At 46.2% G+C, this 18574-nt stretch overlaps 1 protein-coding gene across 2 annotated transcripts in view; it reads right to left on the reverse strand.

Annotated features, from left to right (window-relative positions):
• The window catches only part of AUTS2 (activator of transcription and developmental regulator AUTS2), an 803165-nt gene extending 798343 nt beyond the window's left edge, over positions 1–4822 (reverse strand). For both annotated transcript variants that reach the window (XM_058817763.1, XM_058817762.1), the window contains exon 1: positions 4532–4822. In XM_058817763.1, the coding sequence (XP_058673746.1) occupies positions 4532–4822 (291 nt within the window). The remainder of the gene's footprint in view (positions 1–4531) is intronic.
• Between the last annotated feature and the right edge of the window lie 13752 nt (positions 4823–18574).

Below are 18574 nucleotides of genomic sequence, written 5' to 3' on the forward strand. Positions count from 1 at the left end.
TTGAAATCTCAAAGAATTTAAGCAAACAGGCTAATCAGGCCAGCTAGAAGATTGGTGAGAAGAGAATGATTTGGGGAGGAAAAGCACACAGCAAGCCAAGCCATTCTGGTGTCCAGCTCAAAGCTCCTGCTGTCACACAGCCAAGCTATTTCTATTTTCAGTGGGCCGTGCCTAGAGATGAGTATCACACAGCAGTTATTAAAGCAAATTCCTGCGTTCAGATGCATACACAGAGCCACACTGTCAGTGCACACAGACACACAACTGAGACCACAGGACCTTCAAAACCTTCCTGCTACTTGCACGTTTTGTTTCTGTCGTGTCTGTATTTCAAAGCCCAGATCAGCTGTTAAGCTTTACTCTATCTAGTCTCATGCTATCTCTGCAACTTGTAAAAGTGCTGCAGCTAACATCTGCCTAAACCACACAAACACCATGGAACAATTGCTTAAAAATTATTTACACTAGGTGGATGGAATCATCTGACACAGAATTTGAAGCTCATTAAACAGCTCCTTGACAAATATTTGTCAGCATTTCTCATTTGTAATTAATTATATTGGGCTTTACCTGATGATAATTTAGCACGGTCTCAAAACAGACTAATGCCTGTGTGCTGAAGAGAAATTAGCTCAGCAAATGCACACTGAGAAATTGTGACAGTTTTATGAAACAAGAATCCCCATCTAAATGCGAGTCCCCCGCTTCCCACCCCACTTCTATCTGGGCTTTATAAATGTCTGTGTCCCATTTCAGGCTTGTCAGATGAGCTGCCTGAGTTGAAGCTAAACAAACATCCGCAGAAAAAACTCATTACCTTACTCAGTGTTCAGAAAACCTGAAACCAACTGCTTACTCCATAGGGATGGTCAGAGCTGACTCAGGAAACATAAAGTACTTCCCAGGCTTTAAGCCATCTTAACATTCAGGTCAGATTTCCTTTCTCATCACAGCAAACCATCTTCAGCACGGCACGTCAACAGCCACGTCACGTCAGTCTGCTGCCTGGACACCTCTGCACCAGGGGTAGGAGGGAGACAAACATCTGCCTGAAATCTCACCCCACCAGAGAGCTCTGCAGAAGCCTCCTTGCCAGCACTGCCAGAGCACATCATGGACAAAGTCACTCCAATGGATTGATTTATCACATTCTGAGAAATGACCTTTCCCTGTCAAGCTGGTGTCTAAAATGCCCACTTGGGTTTGGAGAACCTCACGCTGTTATTGCTGGTAACAAACACACCAGCAGGGCAGCACAGGCTCCTCCAAGCTGGGAAAAGCCACTGGTCATACTAACACAGGTACAGAGTGTCTGTGCCTTCCTGCTTTTCCAAGCTGGACATTTGGGGAGCTCAGGGCAGCAAAGTGCTCTGGAGTGAACCACAGGGCTTGCTGCTGTCAGTCCAGCAAAGCCACTCACAGGAGAGTCTGGTGACCAATTGTAGGACCACATCTCAGCTGCTTTACTACACATCAAGGGCTGGTTCCTGAAGGTCAAGGCTCCAAAATGCTCCCCAGTGTAGGGGACAGGCCCCTATTGCACACAGCTACACTGAAGTCTTGCAAGGCCAGGCAAGGATCAGTCTGGCCACATCTGCAATGACACTGGAATTGCTCAGCTGGCACTCCAAGAAGGAAAAAACCCACAGTGAGATCCCACTGTCTTCATTCAACTCCCTCATCCTGTGTATTCCCCACACAAACATTAGAGACATCAAGGTATGGGGTGCCACAAATGCAGAGACACATAACCAGAAGCAGATGGCCTCTACTTCAACACCAAACAATTTACACTTGAGAAGTATGACAAGGCTACTGGCACCTGGACAGAAAAGCAGTTCCCAGAGTGGGAGCTGGTTAAAGTTTTGCTTCAAGGGATGGGAACTTTTATCAACATAACCACAACAGATTGGATGACTCCTCCTGAAGTTACAGTGGTATGGGATCTGTGTTCTTGTGCAGCACCTGTGTCCCTTTGCCATCCACAAGCTTCACACAACCTGGTATTTTGCACAGGTTGGGCTTTTTCAGTCACCCCAACAAAAAGCAAAAACATTTAGTAAAAGCCATTTAGTAAAGAGTAAAAAGTAAAAGCCAATTTAGTAAAAGGTGAAATCAAGCTGTGTGAAAGTTCTCGCTCCTTTTTTTGCAGCTTGATACATAAGAAGGTCCTGGATGACACCTCACACCCAGCCAACTCACACCCCTACAGCTGCAAGGCTGTCCCCAGAAGCAGAGCTCAGCCTTGTCCCTCCAGAGTGGCTGTCCCCTCCTGCACAAACCACCATTCACCTGTGTCCCCTCTTCTGAACCATGGCTTAGATCCTCCAGTGGGTGAAATGTTCTGCACTTTCCTTCTCACAGTTTTTCACACCAAGCAGACAAAACACTGTCCCTGCACCCTTTCAGCTGTGCTAAGCCCAAAACAAGGCTGAAGTTCAAGCCCAAGGCATGGGCTCAGAAAGTCTCATCTACATTCTGGGCACGAGTGTCTTCTGGAGGCTGGGGAAAATCTCCATGTCCTCCAACGAGCTGGGGGCAGAGCCACAGCATGAGGTGTATTTACACCAGGACACGTCTCCACAGCACCCAAAGCTTCTTGACTCAACTCAAACACATTAACACCTAAACATCTCACTGGGCTGGGCTATCTCACACCATCAGCCGCTCACAACCTCCTCACCAACACCACAATCACAACAAAAGCTTCAGGCTGCTGCACACAACACACAGAGCAATTCCTGCCACACTGGGCTTGTGACTTAGACACCTTCATCTCCCTCTGATCTTCAGAAACAAGTTTCTGAACGTGCACACGGAGCTGCAGGAAAAAGCACCTAACAACGATTTTGTGACATTATTTCTTAACGCAGCATGAAATCGTTAGGTCAAAACGTGCCACCTATCACATGAACATTAAAAGTGTGTCAAGTCTCAGTGTGCAAGCTATTGTTTTATCTGAACATGATATTAGCTGGCAGAACTGGGTAATGTATCTGTGCTCCTTTTTAGTGATACAGGATTATGAGAGGATGCAAGTAGTAGCCATGCTTGGCTTGGCAAAGAGAGCACAGCAATTACTTTCAAGTAGAAAATAAACAAATAAGAAGTGAAACAGAATAAAGACATTTTCTAAAATGCCCTACCAAGTTCTAAACTTGCTCTTCACTTCCTCTCCAAAAAGGACTACAGCCAAATTCTCAAGTCCTTATTCCCATAAAAATGCTAAATGACACAAACTAGGGCTTTGTTTGAGGAAAACCAGAATTTTGTCCGAAACAGAAGCATACAAATTTCTCCCCTGACAATAATCATGTATTCACACTTTTGGTCCCTCTGGTTTGAGCAGGGCACTTGTGGATGGGCTCACCAGGTGAGAAATGGTGGATAAATTGTATCTGGACATTACCTCAGCATTTGTTCCTTTTTGCTTACACGAGTCTAACACCAACCATGTGGAGGTTTGTTGGAGTGAACAAATCCTCCCTTAATTACACCAGAGTAAGTTCTGTTGGAGGCATAGTGTAGATGGATACAGGTGTAACCAAGGACAAAATCTGGCTACAAAACACGAAACAAAATGAAACAAACAAACAAACAAAACCCTGAAAATCCACTAAGTATTCCTGGCTAAATATTTAAACATCTTAAAAGCTACACAGATTTTTTTTTTTCTTAAACAATCAGCTTCACCTCCACATTTATTTTGACAGCTCATCATCCTTCCAGTTGTGCCTCCAGTGCACGTAAACGCAAATAAATCTCCTTTTCACCACAAAAAACTTCTCCCGATCAGAACTTGCAAACAACAAAGCCCTTCAAGCACGCAGGCTGGAGGTTCCCTTCCATGGCAGCATCACCACCGCGACCCAGGCTGGGCTGACAGCGGTTCCACGCTCGCGAGTGGCTGGGCGGAGGGAGCGCCGAGAGGCGAGGCCGGCCCGGGCGCAGGGAATCGACGCCCGGGGAGCCCCGCGGGGCTTCGCCTCCCTCCGCCCGGCCCGGCCTGGGCTCTGCCAGCCCCTCGGTTCGCGCCGGGGACGACTCGAGCCGCCCGCCGCGGGGCCCACTCGTGACACGCCGGCAGGGAGCGCGGCAGGCCGGGCGCCCCCCGCCCGCGGCGGCACCGCGACCGCCCCGAGGAACACGCGCGGCCCCGCGGACACGAGTGGGCGGCCCCGCCGGGCCACGGCGGCGCGAGAAAAGTTTGATCCGTGGGAGGGGAGGGGAAGCGCCGCCGGGGGACCGCGCACAACTCCCCGCTCCTCGCGCGGGGGGATGGCCCCGGCCCCGCCGCCCGCCGGGAGCGGCGCGCCGGGCTGCAGGTGTCGGCGGCAGCAGGGAGAAGGGAGGGCAGCGGGGCACCCCGGGGACGGGGAGGGGGCGGCGGGACCGCCCCCGCGGGCACCCCCGGCGGGCCGGCCCGGGGACCGGGGTCAGGGGCGGGGGGGGGTGTCCGGGGGGCGCCGCGGGGGCTCCCCCGCCGCTGCCCCCACACAATGAGGCGCACACAAAGCGCCGCCGCTCCTACCTCCAGCGCCTCGAAAGTGACGAAGCTGGACATCGCGAAACCGTCGATAATGTCCTCTTCGGCCGAGGAGGACTCCCGCCGCTTCCTCCGGGGGGGCCGCGGCCGGGACGGCGGCGGGGGCCCATTGTCTTCCTTCTCCGAGCCCGAGGAGGAGAGCGCGGCGGCCCCGGGGCCGGCGGCCCCGCCGGCGGCACAGCCGCGCCGCCCGCCTTTGGCTCGCCGCTCCCGGTCGCGCTGGGACCGCGATCGCCGCTTCTTCCGAAGCCCGTTGCATCGCGCCGGGCCATCCATGTCTCTCGCCGGCTCTCCCTCTCGCTCTCGTCCCCCCCCGCCCCACCGCAGCCACAAATCCGGCTCCCCCGGCGGAATAACGGGGGAGGGAGGGAGGGAGGGAGGGAGAGAGGGAAGGAGAAAGGGAGGGAGGAGAGGACAGCAAGGGGGTGGGGGGGATGAAAGAATCCGAGTGCGGTTCCACCACCACCAGCAGCAAGCACCAAATGTAAGAGATTCCTATAAGCGAGCCAAGGAAAGTAATGGCTGATCTCAGGTCGCCTTTGTAAAAAAAAAAAAAAAAAAAAAAAAAAAAAAAAAAAAAAAGCCACGGAGAGAAAGGAAAAAAAAAAAAAAAAGCCTCACCAAGCAGGCAATAAATCAGAATAGCGGAATGCTTTGATCAAGGGGCTGGGAGGGCGAGGATCTTCGAAAGAGAGGAAAAAAGGTTGAGAAGAAGGGGGGAAAAAATAAAGAAAGGAGACCCGCTGGAAGGAGGGAGCTGAGAGTATTTCCTTGCACAAAATTTATTTTCTTTCTTCCTTCCCTCCCCAACTAAAAGTTCCAGGGGGGAAAAATATATATATGTAGATGTACAGAACTCCCTTTCTGTCTGCGTGTGTGTATGTGTGTGTGTGTGTGTGTGTGCAGGGAAGGGTGCAGCCTTCCCCTCCCCACCAACACGCACTCCTCTCCCCCTCCTCCTTTATCTCCCTGGATCAAACACAATAATAATAATAACGATGCATCCAGATGCAATTTTCTCAGGCACCGACAAGGGATGGACTCGGGAGTGGAGATCAGATCCCAGCCCGGCCCCTCCAAAAACAAAACCAAACAATAAAAAGAAGAAAAAAAAGGAAAAAGATAAAAAGGGGAGGAAAAAAAGAGCCCCAAAACACGCCCACCCACCCCAGCTATTAATACGGATCAATCATGGCAAATTCATCGTATTAATTGTGGCGAGGAGGGGGGTGCTGGTGCTGGTGACAATAGATCCGAGCGGAGGGGAGGCGGCCCCCGGGAGGAGCGGCGGCGGCCACAACAACACGGCTGGTGCCCGGGGGCGCGGCGGTGCGGGCTCGGTGCGGAGCGGGCTCGGTGCCGCCCGGGCGGTGCCGGTGCCGGGGGGCGCCCGCCGAGCCCCGCGCGGGGCGGTCGCGGTGTCGCCCCCAGCGGCCGCGCGGCCCCGCGCCGTTCACGTGACCGCCGCCCCGCCCGCTCCCCGCCCGGCGGCGCGCGAAATGCGGCGCCCCCGCCGCGCGAAATAAGTCTCGGGCATGCGCGGGGGGCCTGCGCGGTGGGGCGGCCGGCACGCGCTGTGACACCCCCTCACAGAGCCCCTCTGACTGCCCCTCACACTGCTCCTCACAGCGCCCCTCACATCGCTCCTCACATTGCTCTTCACAGCGCCCCTCACATTGCCCCTCACACTGCTCCTCACAGCGCCCCTCACATCGCTCCTCACATTGCTCTTCACAGCGCCCCTCACATTGCCCCTCACACTGCTCCTCACAGCGCCCCTCACATCGCTCCTCACATTGCTCTTCACAGCGCCCCTCACATTGCCCCTCACACTGCTCCTCACAGCACCCCTCACGCTGCTCCTCGCACTGCCGCTCACACCGTTCCTCACAGTGCTCCTCTCACTGCCCCTCACGCGGCTCCTCACATTGCTCCTCACACTGCTCCTCACAACGCCCCTCACATTGCTGCTTACACTGCTCCTCACATTGCCCCTCACACCGCTCCTCACATTGCCCCTCAGACCAGTCCTCACAGCACCCCTCGCAGTGCTCCTCACATTGGTCCTCACATTGCTCTTTGCATTGCCCCTCACACCGCCCCTCACATTACTCCTCAACGCTGCCCCTCACATCGCTCCTCACACTGCCCTTCACACCGCCCAGGGCATGCTGCCCCAGCCACTCCGTCCCTCAAGCTGCCCGGGATGTCCTCACGGGACCTGGTGTGGAGGGTGTGGAGGGGGCAGAGTGTCCCTCTCTGGAGTCATTCGGATGCTTCCCTGGGTCACCTGCTGCGGGTGGCCCTGCCATGGCAGGGGTTGGACTGGATGATCTCCTGATGTCCCTTCCAACTCCATTCTGGTTCCCTGATTCTGTGTCCAGCCCTTGTCCCCCTGCCCGGTCTCCTTCCCTCATGGCTCGGGGGTGCCTCAGATGCTCGTCCCTCACAGCCTCGGCTGCTGCCGGGCACTGCCACTGCCCAGCCTTGTGGTGGGTTGTGCTCCTGCTGTCCCTGAGGGAAGCCCGCACCCCTCTACCCCGAGATGGTGACTGTGACCCTTGCCAGGGTAACGCTCTGACATGACTGGCACAGATGCTGAGGCTGCAGGCAGAACAACTTGTGGCTGCCCACCGGCAGCTCACCTGTCTTTGGCTCTGCCCTGCCCACACTGTACATGGCCTTTTGCCTGTGTTAGCCTCAGCTTTGTTGTCTCCCCTCTTCATGTTACCACCTCCGTGGTATTAGGGCATATTGCCTGTGTTACCTCAGCACCAAGAGGGCAGTGAATGAACAAATTCACTTTTTAAGCTGGTTCTTATGGTCACCCTTCTCACCTGGTGCTTCTGTCTCCTGCCCAGGAGAACCTGCTGAGGGAATAGGCTTGGAAGGAGAAGAGCGTGTGGAGCTGTTTGGTCTGACTTTGGGGAGAAAGCATTAGGAGCAGAGCCCTGGGGGAACCAGGACATTTTCTAGGAAGAGAGAAGGAGAGAGGAAGAGCAAGGAACAAGATGGGGAAGAAACCCCAACCTGTGAAGTCTCAATGTTCAGAACAGAGAAGAGGGGCTCTGGAAGCACAGCACTGGTTTTCCTCCATCTGTCGGGTGATCATGCTGTTGTGTAGTTTAGAATATATTGGGGGAGATTGGAAGGGCAGGAGAAAAAGATAAATTGTTTAATATTCCTTCTCCACAAAGAACCTTCTGTACAAGAACCAAGTCTGTCTCCTTTAGCTGCTAAGCATTCCTCCATTGAGATCGCCAGCCAGGGGAACACACACAGGCTGAGTGTATTTTTCCAATATTCTCCCTCTGGGCTACTCTGACTCTCGGGGGATGAGGCTCTGCTTGACTGTATAATATGTTGTTTACTCTGTACCCTTAGGCCACCAACTGAGTAATTTTTTAGTATGTTTTCTATGATTACTGAGTGATTATGTGAAATACTGGGAATCGGACACACCCTCTGTATCCAGAAGGCAAGTGACACCTTTGTCACCTCTCTGCACACCACATCTCCCGCACAGCACGCAGTGACTTTTAAGCTGGTGTGAGCCAGAGGAGGAGGAAGCACAAAGCTCTGGGTAACCCGAGAGTGTGAGAGCATGTACCTTACAGAAGGCCACGCTGCCCATGGCAGAGGCACATGGCTAGTTTTTAAACATTCTCAGATATCAACCTAGAGACCATCTCCTAATCTGACCTTAGATCTCCCTGTTCAGATTTTTCTTGCTGTTTAACAAATGCATTTCTCTGTCTTACTTTGGGTTCTTTTGTCTCATAGCTGCCTGCCAGTTCTATACAATCTGACTATACAGAAGCTGCACTGGTATTGCTCAAGTGTTACAATTTCTGTGTATAGCAAGCTCAAATATTATAAGATCTCTGTCTTCTGAAAAATATTAAGCTGTGCTGTGTCAAACCACTGTTACCTGTTGAGTTTTTTTGAAAATAACTCTGTAATTTTCAGGGCAAAGTAATTGATTATAGTTTCCTGCATATCCATCACCATTAAAGTGACTTAAGAGACCTGTAGTCAGATACATTTCTGCAGACATTCATTGCGTGGCTGAAAGTCTGCTCAGTCTGTTTTCTTCTTGAATGTGTGTATGTGGATAACAGACACGATACGTGATTCATTTTGCATTCTTTGTAGAAACAAATCCCCAGACTTGCATGTCTATGGAAAAAAGTAAGATTAAAATCCATCCATCTAACTCATCCTCCATTGCAAAAGATTTTTGTTCTGTGTAATATTTATGGCAAGCATTAGGAATCACAGGTCACCTTCTTGGGTATGATGCAGGTGAATTATCCCTTTTCCCTTTTCTGGGTGTGATCCAGCAGGAGCATTTCCACGAGCCCTAATTGATTTGGGAGTATCAGACAGATCCTCAGGAAGTTCTTTCTCCAGTGCACTCTTGCCTCCAGCTGAGTATTTCAAGTCATCTTAGCAGAAAGAATACCACAGACCTCCATGCACATTTGTTCTTGGGCTGCCTGTTAGCTTTCCTCTAGAAATACATCTTGCCTGGCATCTGGTGTGAGAAAACAGCACACTTTTTCCCTCTTTTTTTTTTTTTTCTTGGTCTCTGGTACCTTGCTGAGTCACTGTTTTTGAGGTTAATGACTAGTGTACTCAACTGGATACTCAGTAATTAACACCCACGGAAAGGGTACTTCTCCAGCATGTAATAACAGACCTATAATCTTCTGATTTGAGACAGATATCAAAAGCTTTCTCTTCCTAAATAACGAAGAGAGAAAGGCTAACACAGACCAAAAATTGCAACAATTGCAATTTTCATGTCACCATTATGCATTGGAACAAAATTAAATTTGCAACTGTAAAAACATTAGAAGCCGTTTTCTTAGGACTAGCCCCTGGCATACCTAAATGGAAAGGATATTTTAAACTAACTTGAATATCAGGAGATAATTCATTGCTTGAGGAAATGGCAAGAACCTTGCTTCTAGCAAGAGTAACTTGCACTGTGCTTTGGCATTAAGCTCCAAAGATGGAATTTTTAAGTTCAGTCCACATAGGAATCTCAGCAGAGGCAAATGTGCCTTTCTGAAGTTATCATCCTTTTAGAAGATGGGTGGTTTGAAATAGCAGTGTCTGCCTTGCAGACTATTATTTTTGTTTTAGAAGGAGTTTGATCTGGGAACACAAAAAAACCAAGAGAAATGGAGAAAAGAGCCTTTTTGTTATTGTTTCCACCCTGCTCTTACAGTGCATTCATAAGAATAGCAAATGATGAGAACCAAAATTCTAATACAAAATAAAAGCCAGGGTGATTGTGTGGATGGCAGAGGAATTTAAAACAGTTCCATAAAACTAAACCAATTTTATCCAAATTGTATTGCTTATCAGAGAAGATTGTCTGGATTTGTAGCTAAGGGCTGTACCTGTTGTTTTAAAAGGTGTTTTCCTAGAAGGTGGTTGGAAACAGAAACAGTTATGGAAGAAGAAGCATCCAAAGTGAACCAACAAGGAAGAATAGAAACCTGTGGCCTTTAAAAAACCCAAATAGCTCAAGACTAAAGATAAAGGCAGTATGAAAAGTGGTTAGTTGAAACCCAGGGGCAGGCAGGTTTCCAGAACAACCTGTAAAGAAAATACTCAGAGAAGAGACAATTGTTCTTTCACAAATGAAGGGACTAACTCAGTCAGTGGAACTCACTGACATGAGGCAGCTCTGAGGTCCAGAATAATGAGAACTCTCCAAGTAACCAGAATATTGGTTACAGAGTGGCTGAGGGGGACGAACATTTTAATGCCTCAGAACCTAAAACAGTTCCTAAAACAAAGGAGGAGACAGGAGACTGAACTGATGGACCATCAGCCTGATCCAATCTGCCGGGTCAGGGCTGGCACACATCTGAACCTGCTCTCACTTCTCTGTGTTTTAGTTCCTGCTTTTGGAGCAATGCTGCATCCATCCTCACTGGCACCAGATCAGGAGGCACTTGACAAAAGTTGGTAAATTAAACTGGGCCTGAAAAAGTTGAAGTTCAGATTTTTGTAGCTGGTCGAAATAATTGTGTCATGGGCAGCTATGTATTAAAAATAGCTTAGAGTTCAGGAAATCTGGGAACTGTGGGGAGAAAAAAAAAGAAAAAAAGATGAATGGCATCAGCAGAAGTACAGGTTTCCCCAGAAAAGGTGAAAAACTAATTCATGTATTTTTCTTGTGTTTCTAGTTGGTTGTAATAAAACTCTGAAGTATCTATGACTAATTTTATCAGGGAAAAAAAAAGAAAAATCAGACCGTGCAGGGGATAAGAAATTCAAAGTCTTGATTTATTCACTCACGTGGATCTATAGTAATTTACAGCAGGGGAAAACGTGGTCCCTACAGAACAGGTCAGTCATGAGCAATAAAGCTGTGCATGTTTATCATGTATGGCCATATAAACTCAAGGATTTTTGGATCCTGCTTGTTCCTTGAGATTTCTTAATAAACACCCTAAGCTGACTAAACCTGTGTTTGTAATTGCCTGAGATTCCTTATCCCACAGCATGAACATTGGTGAATGGCAGCATTCATAAATACAGGGGGAAGCAGGTGTCCCTGGCTTTCAGGAAACTTCATTTGAAAACGTGATTACGAGTTATGAGGATAGAAAAAATACTGTATTGATTGTGGAACTGTAAAGGATGGTGATAAATTGCAAGATCAGAGTTTGTGTCATTGTAGGTTGAGTATCCTAAAAGGTTTGATGCTTCAGTTTTACTGAATATCTCATATCCAAAATATCAAATAAATAGTACATTCATGAAATTTGGAGATCACACTGGATTTGGAAAAACCATGAATATTCACACTGGTGGAGAAACAAGTAGAAGATTTTCACCAAGGACAAGATTAAAAAAAAATAATAAAATCGTAGAATAGAATCACAGAATCATTAAGATTGTAAAAGATCTCCAAGATCCCTGAGTCCAACCTTAGACCAATCACTGCCTTGTCTACCAGAGCAGAGCACTGAGCTCCACGTTCAGATGTTCCTTCAACACCTCCAGGGATGGCGGAGCCACCACCCCCCTGGGCAGCTCTTCCCAATGCCCAAACACCCTTTCTGAGAACTTATTCCTGGGAAAGGTAGTTAATTATATCCACTGTGGAAACAAACACCAACTGCAAATTACAGTTCTTCAGTTAGCATCCTATGAAGTGGGCTGATCTTCTAGAGTGAAATTCTGAGCTCAGTTACATGTAAGTGAGAAAACTTATTTTCTTCAGGAAATTCAGATGGGTTTACAATTTGATCATGGGAATTTTTAAATGTGACTTAGAGATTTAGGACCTGCCCTTTGGTCCTTTCAAAAATTGTTCACCAAAGCATATTGCTAAGTAGGTAGCACGTCTCTGCCCTGAAAATTGGTCAGCTTTTATTACCAGAAAACACCAACTGTTTACAATTTAGTGGTGTTGAGTTCAGATTGCAGTATTGCATGCTGTACTGGTTCTGCTGATATGTCACAGGAAACAACCAATTTACAACTTTCCTTCTCTCCCACCTTCACCAAAAAGCATGTAAAAGAAACACAAGAATGGTTTTTCTCCACCATTTAAAATCAATGTTTAAGAGAAACTATGTTTTAGCCCAACACAGGTTATGATATAAAGAGAACTACACGAAATTTAATAGCCTGGGTTATCCAGAAGGTCAGACTACCTGATCCTGGTCTGTTCTGGCCTCTTAAGTCTAGGAATAAATTAGAAACCTGATCTCTGAAAGTTTTAATTTCAGAGCAGTCTTTGTGAAAGGGGGTGGAGTAGAATCCCTAATGAATTACATCCTCCTCCAACATTCATTTTTCTCCCTGAGAAACAGTTTCTTTTGAAAAACAGTGTTTAGTTCCTCATCTTCTAAATTACAAAAAAATTATATCTCTTTATGTCTTACACTGTACTGTGTGCCAGCACAGCAATTATTAAAGCATTTTTATTGATATTACACATCTCTCTATGAAATGTGAATTCAATTTATCATGAAAATTGATTTTTAATGACAACTCAAGTTTACATTTCTGAAGTTCATACTTTCCCACTATTTTTCGCTGGCACTAGAGTAGTACAGCTACAATACTTTTATTTGTCAGAAATTGATTAGGAAATATCCTGTAGTTTACTCACATTTATCAGTGTGGTTCTGCTGATGAAAACAATGAAGTTTTCTGTTGGAGTTCATCTGCAGAGATCAGAAGTGAGCTGAGTGGTCCAAACCTGCACACCCAAGTACCTGAAGTCCCTCATCTGCACTTAGGCATTTATAAGACTGTCTTGATTTTTAAAGCTGTTGAATGGGCTCAGCTTTCTTTCTGGTTTTATGAGAATTATGGGACACACATCCCTGGAATCAATCTGTCATCCTCCACCTCTTTTTCCCCATACATTATCTTTCCTTATTACTAAAGACATGCTGAAGGTAACTTCTGGATTAGCAGCTTGAACATGGCCCTGGATGCTAACCCCAGTTACACTGCAGGGAATGCTGCTTTTTAATCTGCCTGCTTCTTCAGCTGCTCCAGATGGAAAGGGAGAGAGAATTTCCTGGGCTTGTTATATTGGTGTGTTTTGATGAAAACAGTGGTCTGACACAGAACATGCAGGTGCAGTCTGGGCTCACAGCATGACTAGGTGTCCTCTGGCCTTATGTAATCTCAGGACAGAAAAGTACAATGTGAAATCAAATGCAATTATTGACTACTCCAAACAACATTACAGCAACTCAGCATCAAGTGTGCTTAGTGCTCAGGTAGCTTTCAGAAGGAAATTAGGGCTGTATTAGTGCAAGTTACTGTGGATAAAACGCTCAGCTTGGCAAAAATGTCACTTATGCATCTCCAGAATTGTTGTATTTCTGTAAGGCATATCTCTGCAGGAGTTGGGGGGAGGTTTGGGGTTTTTTTCATTGGCTGATGGGGGAAGGATTGTTGTTTGCTGTTAAAAATGATCCCAAGCAAACTTTTACAAGGTCTTCTGTGACTAATAAAACCTGAGTCTTTGAAAATGTATTACAGCTCAAGTTGTTGTTTAGAGATAATTCTCTTTGATCCAGATGCTTCCATCTGAAAGTGCAGTGCAGAGAAAAGAAAAAGGGAGAAGGAAATTTGATGGAAAGTCCCAGAAAACAGAAGGAGAAGAAATCTGCAATTTTAACACGTCATGCGCTGACCTTGGGCACTGAGAAGTCCCCTGGCCAGTGTGCTTACCTGTGATGAGGTCTGGGAGGAGGATAGTGCTGTCCTGGCTGGGTGGGCTACTGACACATTGAAATCTCCTCTGGAAGGTGATCTCAGACACAGTGAGGTTTTCTTGTTCTTGGTATAATCTCTGTAACTGTGAATACATGATCATAGGTCTGTGAAAGTGCCTAGGAAGAGCCTGTCTTTACAGGAGTGCCCTGAGAGTCAGGCAGAGGACTTGGATCATCCTCAGCAAGTTTGGCATATTCTGTAGATATAAAGGGCAGTAAAGTCTGTGGATTATATTGTGTATTTCCAGCCATTTTTCACCTTTTCCTGCACTCAGACTCAAAGGCATGTTCATGAGCAAATGAGTGAGACAAGGGGTGGAGGCATTTTCTCACAGTCCTGCTGCTCCTACAATGATGCAGCATCTCCCTCCAGGGAGGAATGAGCATATTTTCCTGCCCTCCCATCTCTTGGATTTTTAATCTCATTTTTTCCAATCTTTATGCCCTTCTACCTGTGATCTCTTGCATCTTGTTCATGACCACTCGACTTTGCACTTTGTTCTGGAGAAATGGAGATTTCAGCCATCTCTGGAAAAGCAGGTTTGTTTGTTTCTAAGCAATAAATCATGACTGGCAGCCTTGTGTCATGGGACAACAAATCTTTCCAACTATTAAAGATAACTGGAAATCTAAGGCACCTTTAAAAATCCCAGAATGGTTTGGGTTGGAAATGACCATAAAATTCATCTTGTTCACCCCTGCCATGTCAGGGACACCTTCCACTATCCCAGGCTGCTCCAAACCCTCTCCAGCCTGGCTTTGGACACTGCCAGGGATCCAGGGACAGTCACAGCTGCTCTGGGCAACCTGTGTCCAACATACAGATCTGATAATATTCTGCAGATAGTGTACAAGCAGCCTTGATATTTACAGAACTTCACTGATAATGTCTCATTGTTTGCTTGCCCAAATCTAAAATATCCCATCAGCAGACACTGTATATATTCTGTTCTGAGAAGGCAATCCCTTTTTATCTTCCATGAATTTGAAAATACACCATGCTCCTTGAACAAAAAATAAAAATAATAATGAGGCAGGCACCAGCAGCATAAATCAATATAGCATTATTGATGTCAACAGAGCTATGCAAATATATACTCACTGAGGATGACACATAAAATCAAGCCCTAACTTTATATGGAAAAAGATAGAAACTACAGCAGCAGTATTAACTACACTTTTCAGCTATGCTCAAAATGGATTTTGGAATAAGTCATAGTTGTAATAAGTAATTTGAGAGGGTTGTGAATTCTTCTGTGAGCTTGTTGCATCAGGAGACAGAAGAAAAATCAAAGCACAGGCTTGCCAGTAATATTCCCCCCTGATATTAACAATAAAACTGTAACACTTCTTGGTTTTAAATAACAATTCTAACCAGTTTCTGCAGGTTGTTATAAATTCTGCTCTGCCCCAAAGAGTCAGGGTTGCAAAGAGCCATAAGAAATGCCACTGCAGGTAAGTGATTTGCATCAGCATTGGTCAGCTTTGAGGTTTTATTGAAAACAACATTATTGCAGAAATCATTTCTGGCTGCAGTGAACATTGTGGTCATACTGCAGGGGAAGTTCCCAGTGAGGGGATAAAGATCCTAAAGACTAAACACCAAACATACCAGTGTCATCAGTGCATTGCTACTCTTCTTAGCAGAAGATGATGTTGGATTCACGCAAAGCTGTGGTGGTGACAGAACAATAAATCTTTTCATTAGGCTGCCAGCCCAACACTAGTTTACCAGCACAAGACTTACCATATGTGTGAAGCCCCTCTGTGATCTGATGAGCTCCTCCTTGCTCTGAGGTTCTCTACTGTCAGAACTGACCACAGAAATAAGTAAACAAAGGGTAAACAAAGCTAAGAACACAAGAAATATTACTTAATCAATCAACATCTTGGCAATTAATGCATGCATCTACCCCAGAAGTTCATGTAACAAAACTTGTATGAGCTAAATATTCACCTGGTATTCATTTCACAGATGGAATTACACCTCATGTACATAAACAGAGATAATTACTGAAACACCAAGATCAGCTTGGCTCCTGAAAAGAACAAAAAAGAAAAGAAATCATTGCTGCAGCAAATTGTAGAAGTGTTAAAAGGCTCAAAAGAGTGTTCAACTAGTAGACAATTTTAAGTAAAGCTAATAAAACATGGCCATGTCATTATTCATTCATGAGAAAAGGCTGAGTGCAGACACTGTGTTTCAGAGGAGAAGCTGCTCTATAATATCCTGTCTCTTGTTCATCATTCCCACAATCTCCATGCACATCTTGTTCGTGTGGCAATTCTTTCAGTGCACTGAAGACCAACCAGCCCAGGGAAGTCGAAGAAGAAATCCCCACTCTTTTAATAGACCTTAAATCCAATCTTGATCACCATCTTCCAGTTCTGGGATGGAGCACTGCACAGTACAGAACAGAACCTCATGCTGACAGCATTCTGCTTTCCAGGGAATAACCTCTCCCTTGTTTCCCTGAATCCTTATGAAAATCCTGGGTCTGCTCCTCATGGGTTCAGTTGCAAGATTCTCTTTGCCTTTAATTTGCAGCAGGACTGGAAGATCAGATGAAGAGCCACGTCAGGAGATTTATGATCTGTTTTCTGGCTCTGGTTCTGACACATGTCATGAATAATGGTGTGCAAATTACTCCAGTCATTTGTTCTTCACTCAGATGGCCGTGGAAACAGGGATGGAATTAATTTCCCTGTTTGCCAAGTGCCTTGACTCCACTCACAGGAGCAGAGGTGAGCCAAGGCTGTGGCTCTGAGGACAGGCTGCCTCAGGCATGGAGGGCTATGGTGAGCAGAGGCTTCCAGAGTCAGACAATTTGGATACAATCTGTAGGAATTTCCATAGGCATCCAACTCACCAAGACAAGTTTAGAATATCATCTTTAAGCATCACCAGTCATAATCACTCCAGCATTTTGCTCCAGTCATCTTCTCATGCATAGCCAGTCCACCACTTTCTCTTTGCATTCTTCCTGCCTCTTTTCAGGCACAGCCCTTCAAGCCATAAAACTTCCAGGAGTGTAACCTACTGTTATATGAGGAAAACACCAAATAGTTAAATAAACAAGGAGCATCAGGGTCCATTGAAGAAAGAGTTTGATTGGGCAGAAACTAGTTTATAATTTCACTGGTCTGATGCACCTTATTTTCATCTTCTCCTTTTGCTTTAAGAGTGTTGTTGCCTTTTAAAATTCAAATCCCTTGATTTGACATTTTCTTCTGTTCTCCATGCCACTTGCTAAAATTACTCTTTCACTTTCCAACATAGCTTTTTTTTTTCCTGAACTGAAATTTACTTGTAATTTCTCAGAAAAAAAAATCTCCCTGTTAAAAAACAAATGCCATGGATAATTGAAGGGGGAAGGGGAGGAAAATAGGAGAGGGAGGATTATTGCTTGTAAGGGCACAGATGAGGTAATAAAGGAAAACAGCAAGTCCCAGCTGTAAGGGTTGGTTAGATGTCTCCAACACCACACAGAGGGGATCATGACCCCCTTGAGGTGGATGTACTTGTGCAAGCAGTGGTTCTTGCTTGGGGCCATTGTTTCTGTAGCCTGCCCCAAATCAAGTAATAGCAGCAATAGCTGAATCATAAGCAAATATGGACCATTAGATCATGAAAGAATGGTATATAGACCTTCACAGCACACCTTGGAAAGTCACAGTAGTAAGTGGACCAAGGACCAGCCTTTGAAGGTCCCTTTCACAGAAGAGCTGTGTCCCAGCCCTGGGGCACCACAGAACAAGTTAGGGTGGTAGAGACCTTAAGGATCATTCAGTCCAGCCATTGCACACTATAGAATCATAGAACCCCAGAATGGGTTGGGTTGGAAAGGACCTTAAAGATCATCTCATTCCACCCCCTGCCATGGCAGAGACACCTCCCACCAGCCCAGGCTGCTCCAAACCCCAATATCCAGCCTGGCCTTGGGCACTGCCAGGGATCCAGGGCAGCCACAGCTGCTCTGGGCACCCTGTGCCAGGGCCTGCCCATGAACCAATGGCTGGTACTACATGCACTGGATTTTTGAGGGAATGCCACAGCAAACCAGAGTATGGAAATGCTAGACACACTTCCAGTAGGAAACACATTTTCTAACATCTCAACTTAATAGGGCTTTATTATTTCAGCCAGCTGCAAAATCAGAACATGACTCAGTAGCCTGACAATGTTATCTTGTCAAGATCCCAATTTGTTGACTCTTGGAGGTTTTTTTTCTTCTTGTTTTCTATCTGCTTTTGGTTTATCCTCAATTCTCTTTTCGTTTCCCTGTGTATTGATTTGCAATTTTCCTTTCTGCTTTTCACATTTCACACACTTAGATTGCAGTGATTTGGCTTCTTTTCTTCCTTCACTGGTATTTAATACGTGCATTTGTCTCCATGCTTAAACATATGGAATCTCAATATCTTATCAGCTTCTCAGAACTCCCACCAAGACTTTTCTTCTTTTGTTTTTGCTTGGGTGACACTAATGGTGTTCTGGCAGCTAAATGTTGGGACCTCTTTTCAACTAAAATTAATCAAACAGAAAAGCAGAGTTACAGGGGTTCCTCTGATAACTCCTCTGGTCTTTAAGCAAGTTCACAGGCTCAGAGATTACAGCCATATTTATAGCACTGCTGAAGAAATGTTAGGGGTTTTAGCAGAAAGTCTTATTTCTTTATTTATTATTAACATATTAATATAAAGGGAAGTACAAATGCAGGAGTGTGAAATACGATTGTCACTGGGCTCAGCATTTCAA

This window comes from Ammospiza caudacuta, chromosome 20, assembly GCF_027887145.1.
Source record: "Ammospiza caudacuta isolate bAmmCau1 chromosome 20, bAmmCau1.pri, whole genome shotgun sequence".
Lineage (NCBI taxonomy): Eukaryota > Metazoa > Chordata > Aves > Passeriformes > Passerellidae > Ammospiza > Ammospiza caudacuta.